The sequence below is a fragment of the Populus alba genome, chromosome 14 (genome assembly GCF_005239225.2).
Source record: "Populus alba chromosome 14, ASM523922v2, whole genome shotgun sequence".
Taxonomy (NCBI): domain Eukaryota; kingdom Viridiplantae; phylum Streptophyta; class Magnoliopsida; order Malpighiales; family Salicaceae; genus Populus; species Populus alba.
The window spans coordinates 6,229,758-6,245,012 of NC_133297.1; the positions used below are offsets into that span (position 1 = coordinate 6,229,758).

At 32.7% G+C, this 15,255-nt stretch overlaps 2 protein-coding genes across 3 annotated transcripts; both read right to left on the reverse strand.

Moving 5' to 3' along the window:
• Window positions 1–2,039: 2,039 nt before the first annotated feature.
• On the reverse strand, window positions 2,040–5,945 carry LOC118041695 (transcription factor MYB3R-5). 2 transcript variants are annotated; one of them, XR_004686362.2, is made up of 9 exons: window positions 5,361–5,945; window positions 5,104–5,152; window positions 4,732–4,789; window positions 4,358–4,452; window positions 4,084–4,187; window positions 3,843–3,971; window positions 3,179–3,729; window positions 2,364–2,997; window positions 2,040–2,281 (listed from the first exon to the last, which is right to left on the reverse strand). XR_004686362.2 is itself a non-coding variant. In XM_035049170.2 (8 exons), exons 1-8 carry the CDS (start codon window positions 5,471–5,473, stop codon window positions 2,480–2,482), a joined length of 1,617 nt encoding a protein of 538 aa, XP_034905061.1. In that variant the 5' UTR covers window positions 5,474–5,945; the 3' UTR covers window positions 2,302–2,479. The 2 variants fall into 2 exon arrangements, 1 of the variants encoding a protein (XP_034905061.1); XM_035049170.2 differs by lacking the exon at window positions 2,040–2,281 and having other exon boundaries at window positions 2,302–2,997.
• Window positions 5,946–10,397: 4,452 nt separating this feature from the next.
• LOC118041380 (digalactosyldiacylglycerol synthase 2, chloroplastic) lies at window positions 10,398–13,765 on the reverse strand. Its single transcript, XM_035048687.2, has 5 exons — window positions 13,612–13,765; window positions 13,145–13,473; window positions 12,793–13,059; window positions 11,617–11,972; window positions 10,398–11,381 (listed from the first exon to the last, which is right to left on the reverse strand). The coding sequence occupies exons 2-5, from the start codon at window positions 13,427–13,429 to the stop codon at window positions 10,862–10,864; spliced, it is 1,428 nt and encodes a 475-aa protein (XP_034904578.1). The 5' UTR covers window positions 13,430–13,473; window positions 13,612–13,765; the 3' UTR covers window positions 10,398–10,861.
• Window positions 13,766–15,255: the final 1,490 nt, after the last annotated feature.

The following is a 15,255-nucleotide window of genomic DNA, read 5'->3' on the forward strand; positions in this document are numbered from 1 at the left end:
ACTTAGATATCTGCACTCCAAATAAAGTTTGGAAAACAGAATTTACATCCTGCAATCCGTAGCTTTTCATCTGCAATTCAACTTCATTTAAAAAAAGTCACAGTTCAGTTTTCACAAGTTCGCTGAATGCAGTTTATTTATGGCCGGAACAGATCTAAAGTGGAAAAAATCGTGATTTTCTGTGGTGGTTCACACAGATAAGGTGATGCTAACGGATCATTATTGGCGATACCTCAGCTCCCTCTTCTTCTCTATCACTTTCAGCCGTAAATGCATTAGTTGTCAGTAAAAAAAATCAGTTAGAACACCAGATTAGAATAAGGAAGTCATGCAAAAACTTCATAATAAAATTTGAGTCAGAATTATACCTGCACGTGGAATAAGAGGTAATTTGATACTTAATTCAGCACTTCATTTTGTTTTATCAGTGACAAGGAGGTAAAAAATCAAAAACAATAAAAATGATTTTTGTTTATGTATAGAGAAGAGGTGTTTGTTTTTTATCTTGTTGAGAATGTTTTTTTTTGTCTGGTGTTATTCAGATAAATCTTCTTTTTATTTTTCTTAAAACCTCAGTATATATAACCTAGAAAATATCTAAAAATATATCAAAAATACACATAAAAAGTATTATTTATAAATAATATTATGCATATTATTATTATTTGTTAATAGATAAATAAAAATAGCTCCATCAAGATCGGTGGGACATTGGCCTAACCTTATCTTTTCAGCACGTGATATTTTTATTAATGGTAAAACAAATATACGATAGCACTGGCCTCCGCGAGGATAAACTCACACAAAGTTCCATCATTCCTTCTAAGCAGCATCATGTTCATATTTCATGGCATCCCACCTGTCTAGAAGTTAGTAGTTGCTAGCGTAATCAAACATACTAAGAGAGAATTGTTAAAATTGCATTAAGAAATCTTGTGAATTGCATTAAGAAAATCATGTATTATATTAAATAAGGGAATAAATTTTCCATTATTATAAAGAAACTAAAAGATAAGGTGAAAACATGGTGCACACGTGGACCATGCACCCTCTCACAATTCATGGTGCTTTTTTTCTCTTCAATTTAATTCTTTTGTTGCTAATTACTTCCAATTTGCTGATGAATGTATGATTAAACGTAAAGGGATCAGAGTAGACGGAGAAACCGGGTGGTTTTTTTTAAATTGGCATGAAAAGTTAACTTAAGTCCTCCTATTTTCTAATTGATTGTTTTTTTGATCCTTATAGTTTTTTAAATTTAATTTTGATCTAATACTTTATTTTTTTATTTTTCAATTTTTAATTTAAGAGATGATAGAGAATTGTCAAATTCCAATTGTAAAAAGATAAAATTTTAATTGACTTCAATTACAACCATTGAAATAATTAATCTTGATATAAACATGTTATATTCCATGAAAAAAAATTTCAATAAAAATATGTTTTTGCAATCTCATCTTCTGAGATAGTAAATCTAAACTTAATAAGTTTTTTGAATTTGAGTTGATTTTGAATTTTATCAACTAATATTAAAGTTATTTGATTTCATATATTAATTTACAAAATTCTCTATGATGTTTTTTAAATATTACCAAGCCTCTTAAATTTTTTATTAAATGATGGATAATATTTCATTAGCTCTTTATTTAAAAAGAAGAAGAGAGGTGCAGACGATGATCCCATGACTGGAGTGTTGCAAAAAAATCAAGGTAGGGATATTTTATACTTAAAATTTTAATTTTTAATTTATTTTAATTCAAAATAAATTTAATTAATCTAGATCTAACATATTGTTATCTTAATATTATTTTTACATATTTTACTATCTCAATACTCAATATATAATAAATTTTGAATTCATAATTAATTGTTTTTAAAAACAAACACATTAACAATGTTTGGACAATTTTTATTGCTTTCAAAACAAAATTTAATTTGATCCCCAGCACATTACAGAGAATAGTAACCTATTTATGAACTACGGAATGAAAAACATAATTTCTGAAATTTCTATTAGTGGATTCCTTCTGTATAACAGTTAAAAATAAAATCAATGCTTTCACCATAAAGACCATAGACTTTTCCTAAATGGTTTTTCACTCTACGTGGAAATGATATAGGAAGTCAAATTTTTCGCTAGTTCATTGCAAACTAGGAGAAGCTATGACGTCTAGCTGCCCTCTTTTGCAAAACAAACCATAGATGTGCTAATTCAGAACTCCTGAGACCCTGAAAAGATTAAAGCAACGCCAATGTGCATCCACTGTAGATCCTGATCAGTCTGCAAGTGAGAGGGTCAGCTACAAGAGAAGGAAAAATGGATGCACCGAAAGAAAGTGAAAAGATTGGGAAGTGTGACTCACCTAATGCACATCAATGAGCTGAAACTTCTCTTAATTAAAATTAGCAGGAGAAAAGGTATCAGATGATGTAGGTATAGGTATGGAAGGTATGGAACTGGCCTATTCCTGCCGTTGTATTAACCTTCTATGTTAAAAGCGTATTCCAGGCGTTTTTCTACAGACTTCATGTCTTCTGAAGTTTCAAGCTTCTTGGATTTCGGAGGAGAAAGGAAGAGCTGCTTCTTGTTTAATAGATCCACATCATCATCATCATCATCATCATCATCATCTTTGTCAGATGAGCAAGAACCTAGCGACCGGAGGCCATAATCATCTTTGTCAGATGAGCCAGCTTGTCTCAAAGTAATAGAACTTCTCTTCCTTATAATCGATGGCGTGCTTTTGAAACTCCTTGCTTTGCTTCTCAATCTGGATTCTGGACTGCTACAATTTGGAGACACTCTATTGCGGCTTGTTGGAGTGGAGAAGGAACCTGGACCTCCTACTGTGCGGATGTAGCAATCTGAACTGGGAAAACTACCGGTTTCCAGGAAGACATTCAAATCCCTTAGCTGGAGTGACTCGTAGCACAAGCCACGATGTAATTTATCCGTAGTGTTAGGCCCTCCTGCCCCTCTATTTTTCTCGTGTTCATCTGTCATTATAAGAGAATAATGATGATTCGTTCAGTTAATTGATTTGATTTTGTGATTTTATAACACCTCACACTACATACATTACCCTGTGGCTGAGGCACATTCGCCTCGAGATACTATTATGTTCATAGTAACTCTAGATTACATGCTCAAAAATGAGAGAGGGAGGAGAGACTTTACCCATTGTTTCATCATAACCATGTGCACTGTATGGAGTACTCAAAGAGAGATCCAAAGACGGAGAAAGTGCTTCAGAAGGCAATGAATTGATACTATTTGTAGTCTCGTGAGTCCTTTCCTGTGAACATGGAGGAGACTTCAAGAGACCGAAAGAAACATCACAGATTTTTCCAGGCTGGTTAACAGAGGAATGGTCTGTTGACTCGGATGTGTATGCACTAATGGCACTTTCTCTGCAATCTTGGCTGGACAGACCACATGTATCAGTAGCTTTAGTACCTATAGTTCTACCTGTGGACTTTGCTGAATCGTTCCACTCTTTACAAATTTCATTATCTGACGCCGTCAATTGGCCCTCCCTTCTTCTACCAACATTTCCAAGAACCAAATCCAGTGAACAAGGTTCCACGTTTGAGCACAAGTTCACACCATCAAGCCTCTTGCCATCTGCTTTTGTCTTGTAACTATAGAAGTCCAAACCACGAGCTGGATATGATTCTATTCTCTTCCTCACTGAGCAGTTCCAATGATTTTTTATTGAGTTTTCAGTCCTGGTATTTTCCAATAGACACAAAACAAAGTGATTTTCCACATGCATAAACAGAAAGTCGTCTGTTTTTTAGTATAGGCACCAACTTTTCTTCTACAAAACCTCTAGAGATACCTTCCATGCAGAAGTTTTGCGATCTCAGCCCACTTATTACCATATGCTCCATGGGCTTTGATGAGAACTGCCTCCTCCTCCTTCGTCCATGGAGTTCTATTAATATCTGGATTTAAATGGTTGTGCCACCTGAAAAAAATTGTGTGATGACTTGGTTCTCAAATAATAATATTCCCAAATAAATAAGAAGCGTTTGCATAACCCAAAATCCATTTACGCGGACTGAAATGTGTTCAAGTACCTTTCTCTGCATTGCTTGCCTATGCGGCCTGGCAAGTGTTTTGCTATTTGAGACCATTTCTTGTTTCCGTGTATTTCAACAAGCTCTCGAATGAGATCATCTTCCTGTTGATCCAATAAAGTAAATATGAGTCGTTGTCACAGATTAATAATCTGAGATTATACAGAAACAAAACAACCTCCTTCGTTGATATGAAGGATCAATACAACAACAGCCAAGTCTCCATCCCAGACTGGTTGGTGTTGGCTACATGAAGGACCAAAAGAAAAATCACCTCTTTTTTCCAGGGTCCTTTAACAAGTTCAGGGTCAAGAACCTTCTGCCATCGATGCAGGCACTGAACATCTGTTCTATCAGGAACACATTCAGCTGCAAGAGATATCAACTTCATCGGAATAAGACACTAGTAATGTCAGCTAGAAAACAGAACTGAAATGAGCTCGAACTCAGCTGGAAGAGATATTGAAGACCAGCACTGGCAATCTCAACCAGAAAACAGAAACTTGTGAGCTAATGAAGATCACAAGCTTCATTGGCTCTTGCAAAGACAGAAGGCATCAATTCGAGCATAAAGAAAAAGCAGGCCAGTTCACCATTAATCAGACACAGGAAAGTAAAAACTGAGTATAAGATAATGAAGGAGCATACCGATCTTCTTCCAATTTTTGCTATTGTACCTTTTGACTGCATCAGCTAATATTTTATCCTAAGAAAACAAGTGCAAGGTCATTTGTCCATATGAAAATTGAATTCTAAATACCTTACTAACAGCACAAACACAACTCCTAGGTCTTTACGTTAAAGTTCCTTTTTTCTTTCCTCATTCCGAGTACAATTTCATCCCAAAACAACAAACAGAAACACATGTACAAATCGACAACTATTTGCAATTTGTAGACTAGAAGCATCCACAATTCAATGCCATAAATTGAGTTATCTAAGTACCATCGAATAGTTTACAGGGGGGAAAAAGCCACAGAAGCTATTCTGAAATTGAACACAAAAACCTCTAACACTAACCTCCTCCCCTGTCCATTTTCTTGATCGTCTAGTAGGACCAGTCATCCTCCTAAAACACAAGAAAAACTAACATCATTCAAATATACATGTCATTGAGAGAGAGAGAGAGAGCTGGTATAATCACGGCTGAAATTCATAAATCTGATTTCTTTTATCTGCTAGAGGAATTAAATTCAAACTACAAAAAGATCAAAGAGATACTGATATTTACAACATAAATAAACAAAAAAGAGATAGATAATCGAAGATTGACAAACCCTTGTTGATTTTGAATCGCATTGCCAATGCCACCATGGGGCACCAAACCAGTCCAGTAAACTAAACCCTTTGTCTTTGAATTAGAATTGATCTCCTTAACTTCTTCAACCATGATCTCTCTCACACTCTAAATTAATAAAAACAAAGTAAAAGCAAGCCACCCTTTAGGGGGAAAAAATTCTTTGATCTTTAACAATGTGTTGATGAAAAGGAAAAAAAAAACTCTCTAAATTAAATTCTTAAAACCCCTAAAAAAATTAAGACTTTTCCTTCAAAGATTGATCAACTTCAACACTGCTACATAACTGTAATCCAGTTTTTTTTTATTAAAAAAAAAAAACAGAGATTATTAGGAAGCACATTAAACGGTAACATTAAAACTTTGGAGGGTTTTAAGGAAACTATAAAGAACGTCTCCTTGTTTTTTTTTTAACGCGTAACGGCAAAGAACAGATAAGCAGGGAAAAAAAAAAACTTTTGATAAGGGTGAGAGAACAATTAAACCAAATAGGCAATAGAGTGATCAGGTTGTTCTGGAGAGATAAAGAGAGAGAAGGGATTGGTCATTGACGTCAAAGATAAAATTTTGCAAAGAGAGAAATTCGCGGGAAAAGAGAAGGATAGTACTTGTAGTGTTGAGTGTTCATAACATGACACGAGAAATAGGCAGAGAAAGAAGAAGAGATACGATACAGAACAAACGGTTTGTTTGTTTCAAACTTCAAAACGTTAGTTTATGTTTACGAGGACTCAGTCAAGTATAATAATTATTAAAAATATTACATTTTGAATAAAAAAATTAAATTTTAAATAAAAATTGTGACAGCCAAACACCTCTGTATCTAGGATGTTATTTTTATTATTTTTTAGTTTTTACTAAGGTATCCTTATATCTTTTTAAAAGATGAAACTAGTCCCATTTAGGGTTTTAGGCTACCCCTCCTAATAGTGTGTTTTCTGGGGATTGAATTTATGTTTTCACCCTTATAAGAATATAGCAATGCTTTAACCGCTAGACCAACACTTCATTGATAGATTAAGATATTATTGAGTGTTAGTATTTGGAAACCGTATTTTAAAAAAATTAATTTTTTTTATATATATATTTAATTGTTTTGATAGGTAGATCTTAAAATTAATTTTTTAAAAAAATAATAAAATATTATTTTAATGTATTTTGATATGAAAAATACTTTAAAAAATAATCATCATTATACTCCCAAATAAATTTTAAATATAAATTAATTCTTAATGCGGTCCTTAAATAAAAAATTTATCAATAGGATTTCTGAAATATCTATTTATTTTTCAACTGGTTCCTTAACCTGAAATATATTTTTTTGTAATTTAAAAAAGGGCATTGTTTTATTAGATAATATATGGAAACTGGGACAAAAAAGTATTAACAAATGTGGAAAGGGGAGCTGAATTGAAGAGTGTTTAATACTTTAAAGACTTCATGCAGATTAGTTTTTGTTTGGGGACCTGGTTGAGAATTGGTAGGTGATTGGATGACTGAATAGATGTATAGCTAAGTGTGTGTGATAATAAAATTATGATTCGTGAATAAATATAATAATTTAATAAAAATAACACTATATGCGATTAGATGTCAGTGTGAAAAGGATGTATCCTTGAAATCAAAAGGAACTTAGTTTTACTTGGTGTTGTGTTTTTTTTTATTATTAACATGGGTGTGTGTTCGGGTTAATTTACGTGTATTTTAATTGATTTTATATGTTTTAAAATTAACGATCATGTAGATCTCCAATAACTATTATATTAGCAACCATAAAGTAACTGTAAAAGAAGCAAGGTAATATGTGTTTTTAACTGTCTGAGTGTGTGTTTTAATAATGTATTTAATTTTTAAAAATATTAAATTAATTTATTTTTCTTGTTGATTTTAATATGCTAGTATTAGAAATAAAAAAAATATTTTGAAAATTTATTTTCATGTGCTTTCAAACAAAATAAAAAATTAAAACACATTGCATTACAATATTAAAATATTAAAATGCATATAGAGAGTAAGCCTTTTCAAAAATATATTTTTAGTCTAAAACTTTTTCCTTTGTTTATTTTCCATATTTATCCTTTTATTTCAATTCCAGACTGGAATGAGTAATTTGTGCTCTCGTGAATCTTCCCTGATTAGAGGGGTGTTTATTTATTTATTTGTACTCGAAATTGCAATAGCCGTTACAATTTACAAGCGTAAATATTGGACTGTAAATGACTGGAAACCAGTAGGTGAGGTGGACTTTTATCTCGGAATTTTTCTGATGAGAGCAGTGGGCTGGGCTTTGGGCCTAATTCCCTTGGGTTAAAAGCTTTATTTACCATTGCCTCTGAAAAGCCTGATTAATTACTGCAGCTAGCGTAAACCGGGGAGGAGAGGAGGACCATCTGTATTAACTCTCACCTGCTGTGAAAATGAATTCACAGTAGACGAGGCCCAAGGGATTGTGCTGTATGGAATTGGGGCGGGCTTGATGACCGGCCCGAGCTACACTGTGGTTTTCCGTACCAGAATCTTTTTTAACTTCAAAAAAATTCAGTTAGCGAGGAATTTGTTTTTTTGGTATCATTAAACTCCGGCTACTGATCAACCTTATAATTTCTTAACTCAATTTCTTATCTAAATCAGTTTCAAATCAAATCATGGAAGTTACTTCTAGATGAACCAACCTATTTGACTGATTCAAATGTAATGTGGATGATAAAAAAAAATGATTTAACTTTTTACAAAAAATAAAATGATATTTTAAAAAACAAATCAAGACGATAATATGGTAGATCAATCCAATTACACGAGTTAACTTATTAAATTTATGATCCAAGTTACAAACTCGATAAGGAGTGTATTTTGCATTGCGGTAGCTGTTGTGGTTGTGGTTTAAAAAAAGTTGTTTTATAAAAAGTACTTTTAGTTGAGTTTGGTTTGAAAAAATAGATGTTTGGTTAAAACTGTGGTTGAAATTGAAGTTAAAGAAAAAGTAGTTTAATGTGTTTGGTTAAAAATAATTTTAAAATTGAGGTTATAAAATAATTTTAAAAATATATATTAGTACTTATGATTTTTAATTTAAATATTGTAGATTTAACTATTGCTATTTTATCATGAAATAAATCATACTTTATATAAAATTTTTTTTATTATTCCATAAAACCATTTATAATTTCATTACATACGAAATACATCAAACAAAAACTATATTTTTTATAATATTTTTAGCATGTAATAAAATTAGATAAAATATTATCAGGTATAAATTTCACTCTAAACTAATTTATTTTTTTTAAATGTTAAAAAAATAACACACTAAAAAAAATAACACACACTAAAATTAAAAAAAAAAAAAAAAAGACGCAGGCAAGTGTACAGTGCAAGAGAATTGCATTGTTCACTGGTTTTGAGTGAACAGTGCAGTTCTCATGCACTGTTCACATGAACAGTATACACTATATACTGTTCATGTTAATTGCACTGTTCATTGAACAGTGCAATTAACATGAACAGTAAAAAAATTCATAAAATTCCTGCTTCCCGTTTCCTGCGTTAAAAACGCAAAATTCAAGTGGGCCCAGTGAATAGTAAAGTGCTTTTTTTTTTTAACCAAACGGCTGCGCGCTGCGTTTTCCATGAAACGCAGCCGCAGCCGCAGAGCCAAACGGGCTCAAGGTTTACTAACTTTGTTTTTTAAAACAAATATTTTATTTAATTATATAACAATAAAGATAAATAATTATATAATTGAGCACCAATTGAATATCAAAATATTTATTTGAGATCGTGATAACTTCATACGAAATAAAACTAAATAAATCACGATAATAATTCAAAATCAACCAAGTATTAGAACGATGGAATTAAAAACTTAATATTAAATAATAAAATTTTAAAAAAAATTACTCAAGCATGCGTCCTAGATAGCTCTGCATTCCCCGACCTTTAAATGAAAAAAAAAGTGATAATTAAAACCTATTTTCAGACTGAGAAAAAACGATATAGCTTGAATTTTAGCAGACTAAACATGGAAATATGAAATTAAGTTAAAAAAAAGTTCAGCTGACCATGGAGAGTGAAGAGCAGAACAAAGCATACCTAAATAATCAAATCGAGTGAGAGAATAGAACTCATTTTGCAGCTGACTCGGTATGATTCTTGGATATTGAGATTAATATTGTATAGTTTGGTGACTTTGGTTTGTTATTACGTTCGAAAATTATTTTTAATTTATTTTTAAATTATTTTGATGTATTAATATTAAAAATATTTTTTAAAAAATAAAAAAATATATCATTTTAATATATTTTTAAATAAAAAATATTTTAAAAAATAATTATAACCACGTCAATGGGTTATCACACACACACCAAAAAAAAAATGATTGCAGGTTAATAGCTACAGCATCTTAACACGCCATTGGAAAATGAGATCAGCATGAGTTACAGGCAAAAGACAATGCACCTGCCTCAGTTTCAAATTTTCAATTGAAATGTCTTGCGGGTCACGTCAACACAATAAGAAAATATCCTCAAAATTCCAGCTTGAGGAACAAAATATCCATGAAAAAGAAAACCCTCGAGGAAGAAAGCTAACACAGACAGATGAGCAGATGATTCGATTCAAATTCCAAATATCGAGGATTCAGTTGCCTGTTCTTTAAACACAAAGTGCTAAATATCACAAGGATCCCCTTATCATTTAAATAATTAACTCGGCATCTATAACTCGAATTTTCAAATCGATTAATTCAATCTCAAATCACCAACCCTACAGTTGGGTATATGGTAATTGACATGATGATCAGGTGGAGCCAATTCCATTCGAAACACCGTTGAATCTGTTCAAACCTCCATATTTTCCCCTTCAAATGAACCTTGAGAGATAGTGGTGTATTGTAATATCGGTAATGCATTTTTCGTTTAAAAATATATTAAAATAATATATTTTTTTATTTTTTAAAATATATTTTTAATATTAACATATTAAAAAACACACAAAAAAAATTAAAATGAAAAAAGAAACATAAAAAATTCACTTTTAAAACATAAAAACAAACCAGTTCTAAATAAAAGCACATTAATACACTCATATCTGTCAATGTTGTGATGAACAGACTACCAGTCATAGCACATATCCCCCATCGCCCATTCCAAGACTTCATGGGAACTACAGAAACTGGGAATGAGAATGCATGTTTACAGTTCAAAAGATGTTACGGACTATAATAAAGCATCCAATTCATGAAATCAAATGCCAGTATTTTGTACATTGTACAGACTGTTTTGTTGGATCTCCCAGGTCCAATCTTCAAACCTTCATTTTCCCGCATTTCTTCGCCAGACTGCCAGTCTTGTTTTCACCCTACGAAATATGCTACATAAACAATTACCTCAAATTAAAGGGAAAAAATCCAATTATTCTACCGTACCCTTTACTAATATCCATGGCGTCCACACAAGCAAGTCATGAGAATTGCTAGAATGTATTTCATGATGTGTCAACAGGATCTTTTGATCCTTGGGTGGCTGCGGGAATAGCCAGCCCAAGCTCCTTACGTAGCTCTTCGTCTGGTTGCAGACTCCCTGGAATTGCACCGAAAGCTCTTCTTGATGTTTCAGAACCAAGAGCCACATAGTGCAGATATGCTGATACATCCTCCATTCGTGTATTTAAAGATATGGAAGCAAAGTTCTTTAAATGACTTCTTTCTGGTTTCCTTTCAAATACCTGGTCCAGATCAGCAACCCTCAGAAACCGTTCTGTTGCAGCTTCCCATGACAGCTCATGCCTCTCTGCACCAGTCAGCTCAGCAGGTTCTTCAGTTAAAGCCCTGCTTGTGGCCTCGACAAATCCTTTGCTGTTATCATAAGTCCAGCAGTTTACAAACTGCTTGAAGAATTCATTCGATGGGTGATTAGCACATACAACAATTTTGCCCATCGCCAATGCTTCTGCCGTTGTCGTGCAAACGACGTCTGTGGTGCTTGGATTCAGGAACACTTTATAACTGGTGGAACACCAAGAAACAGGATATTGATAAAAGTTCCCCGTAAGAAAAAAAAAACAATATAAGAGGGGAATAATTCTGGATTGGATTACAGTTGCAATTTGCAGATAATAACCACATTTGTTCAGCCATTATTTGCTGCCAACTGGGTGAATGTTTTATTTTTCAATATGATAGGAAAAGACTTATCAAACTTATAAATTAGTTGTAGTAGCTCATACAGCAAGAATCTTACTCGTGGAATACAGGATCTGCATGATCACGCCCAGGATATACTCTGACTACCAGATCCAATTTTTTAGCAGCTGCCTGGACTTCATCGGAGTCTTCTCCACTGCCATATAAATCTACCTCAAGCCCAATTAGCTCTTTTTGATTGTCTTGAAGAAGTTTAATAAGCTCCTTGTAGCCTTTGCTCCACACCATTTTTCCAATGTAGTAGGCACCTTTAGTGAAGGCCTGATTCCCATTCCCACTTTGTTGTAGCTCTATCTTTTTCTTGCCAATCTCAAGGAACTTAGGATTCACTCCATGAACATTGCATATTATGGAATTAGGATAATCCTGGGTAGCAGCAGACAATCTAATTACCTGTAAGCACATCACAAGTGTACCCTGGTCAGCAACCAATTATATTAAGATTGTACCAACAAAGATAAGGAACCCACACCAAAAAACAACTCTCTTTCAAGAGATGTTTCTTTGGCATATAGAGCAATGGTGAATGAACACAGGGCCAACAGGACATTTCTTGATCCCCAAAGCAATTTCATTCATTATGGTGCCACTTTATTTAAAATATGTTTTAAAAAATGATTAAAGATACAAGGGTTTACTGCTAACTTTCTTTCCTTTCTTCCCCCCTTTTTTTTTTTTGCATTCCATGGATACTGATAGTTGAATGTCATTAGCCACTTTTCCTCATTCACATCAGGCCAATATAGATGCTTGTTGTAGTACAATTCAAACAAGCACATGGCAATCTGATTGTAAATCAGGACACAACAATCAGGAATTAACAAAAACTAGGATTACTTGAGTAACTGCGAAATAATTGATTTGCTGCTCCCACAAACACAGAAGAATATAACTCGACAAAAGGTTAGCTATCAATCATAAATCAGGCTTGAAAAGTAAATATTCCTTGTACTTTGATTCAGAGTTTTGAGATCACTCGTGTATTTCCAGAGATCGTGTTTCAATGAGGGATGATGGTACTGGTTGGAAGCCCTACCAAATCCACTAGAAAACCACTCAAAGCACATCTTTTACACGAAATGATGCCAAAAAAAATTCATAATGCAAGAAAGTATGGGCATAGAAATCTTTGAAAGAATTCTCAATTCAAGTATTAACAAGTTATTTTAACAGAAAGGACAACATAGAACCATTCAAACATGAAGAAGCATACCTTGTGGCAGTAGATTTCAACAACCCAACTATTAATATATTTAACAACCAATGCTTTAACCCGTCCATTCTTCTCTCTCTTGATATATTCCAGATAATTGGTGTGTATAATTCCTATGACAAGGCGGAATTTAGTTTTCCATCTCTTCCCATGATGAAACCACGTGAGATGCTCAGGCTCCTCAAGGACCGCAACATCAGCATCTTCATCCGGTATGACTTCCGAGATATCTCCTACGGAAAGAATGCTTCTTTTATCTACAGCAAACTGCAAGACAAACAAAAAGCATAAAACTTTACGCCCATCTCCAACTCATAAACACATCAAATATGATGAATTGATTGATGATTACCTTGGCGGGGTAGAATTGTATGCTAAAAGCAGGTGAAAATGAAATCCTCTCCTGAAGCCATTGACGGACATACACTTGTTGCTCAGAAGGTGAAGTGAAGGTGATATTATTGGGGTAAACTAATTTCTGATGCTGCAATGACAACCACGGAATCACCAAAGTGACCTTTCTACTCCCATCTTTCGCAAGAAACGCAGCACGAAACAGAGGGTTTACGGCAGTTCCAGTCATCCATGGAAGACTGGCCGTTGTAAAAATTGCAATATGCTGCTTCTTGTTATCCATTTATCAATAACAGCTCTCAACTTGGACAAATTGATTTATTTTCTCTAACAAACAATAAACAATAAGAATAATTAAGGGAAAGACATAAAATCAACGGAATTAATAATCAAGAAAGACAGCGAAGTTTAACGTTAGAACAACCGGATGCAGAAAACGAAGATCTAACAAGGGTAACCCATTACCTCTGGGATATTTTTGGGACAGCTAAACGGTAAATTAGAAACAACGAAGTTGTAAGAAGATTCGTGTTTGGCTGGCTTAGAGATAAAGCTTTTGGGTCCCTCTCCTCCCTGTCTCCTCCGGTCCATGATTTTTTTGTCTTCTTTTTCTATTTCTTTTTTCCCACAAGGCAGATCCAACTTGGTCCCTGTATTCTCACCTTTGATTAATGTGGCTTGTTTTATTTTATTGGTCCCTTTACTCGGGAACATTTCTTGATGTTATCCCCAATCCAATCTCCATCCAATTCAACATTTAATTATTGAGATGTGATCGGGCATGTGGTAGATACATGTTCACCTTTTTTACACGTGGTTAGGAATTAACAGAAAACGTAAAAGTTGCTGGACGGAGAGATCACGTTCACTAATTTTCTAGATTAGAGGGACCAACTAGGTTAAGAAAAGTAGTATAGGGGTCGTCATGAGTAAACTTATTAGTATAGGGACCAAATAAATACGATCAATCCACGTAGCTGAACTCCTTTGGTGAGAGCCATGTTAAGGTGCTTGTTAATTGCTTGAAGCATTGGTTAACAAAAACTAAAAATGCTAGAAGCCGCCACGGTTGACATTATAATGGAAATACAGGATTGAAATTTAAAATTCAGAGAAAATACATTGCTCATTCAACACTCACGATTGATTTTTGTTTTAATTTAAAAGTTTATTTTATTTATTTTTTAATCTTTAAATTAAAAAAATGGTTGAAAAATTATGAAATAAAAATAAAATGGTTAATTGTCATGATTTCAATAACAAAAATAATCAAACTTGGTATAAACAGGTTCATGAAAAAGTGGAATTCCATCTAATATTTATGAATTTAATTGATCTTTGTTTTTTTAGATGATTTTAATGTTTTTTTATATTAGTGAGTGGTATGGGGAGACTATTATGATGTTTGTTATGTGTTTTTGAGTGAAAATATATTGAATTCAACCCAAAAAATTTACTTCATGTTCAACAACTATAATAATAACCGGATTATGAGTTGGCCAATAACATGCAAGGTGAAAGAAAAAAATAAAAGGTAAAAGACATGTCATTTATATCTTATAAGTGGTTGAATTAAGCACGAGCACCTAGACTTGTTTTTAAGGTGCTTTAACCTTTTGTTTTTAATGATATTTTTATTTTATTTTTTAAAATTATATTAATTTTGAATTAATTTTTATTTTTTATCATATAATTAAAATATAAAAAAATATTGCTGAACCCATTAATATTCACAACACAAATCATAAATTTAACGATTTAACTGAATCAATCAAATACATTACCGTCTCAATGTTTATAATAAAATATATTAATTTTTTTTAAGTCATATTTTTTGTCAATTGTTAAGATTATTTTTGAAACTTGTATGTTTAATTTTTTAATATTTTTATTTATTTATTATTAAATTAATTGAATAATATTAAGTTAATTTTCATTTTATTTAATTTAAACCCCCATTTTGATAAGAAATTAAGTGAGAAGTTTTCAAAAAAAAAATTTTAGCTAAATCAGATTTAATTACAACATCAAAGAATTTTCCAAAGCTTGAATATTTTTTATATTTAAAAACTTCTAGGCCACAGCATACGCCAAGCAAACTAGTGAGTA

Excerpts from the sequence above, each read along its gene's own strand:
- LOC118041695 (XM_035049170.2), bottom strand. The coding sequence starts at position 5,473 with ATGGTTGAAGAAGTTAAGGAGATCAATTCTAATTCAAAGACAAAGGGT. Across the intron at positions 4,188-4,357 it reads AAGGACCCTGGAAAAAAGAG|GAAGATGATCTCATTCGAGA; the intron begins GTGATTTTTCTT and ends TTGGATCAACAG. Across the intron at positions 2,998-3,178 it reads TGGTTATGATGAAACAATGG|ATGAACACGAGAAAAATAGA; the intron begins GTAAAGTCTCTC and ends TTATAATGACAG.
- LOC118041380 (XM_035048687.2), bottom strand. The coding sequence starts at position 13,429 with ATGGATAACAAGAAGCAGCATATTGCAATTTTTACAACGGCCAGTCTT. Across the intron at positions 11,973-12,792 it reads TTGAAATCTACTGCCACAAG|GTAATTAGATTGTCTGCTGC; the intron begins GTATGCTTCTTC and ends ATGTGCTTACAG. Across the intron at positions 11,382-11,616 it reads GCAGATCCTGTATTCCACGA|TTATAAAGTGTTCCTGAATC; the intron begins GTAAGATTCTTG and ends GTGTTCCACCAG.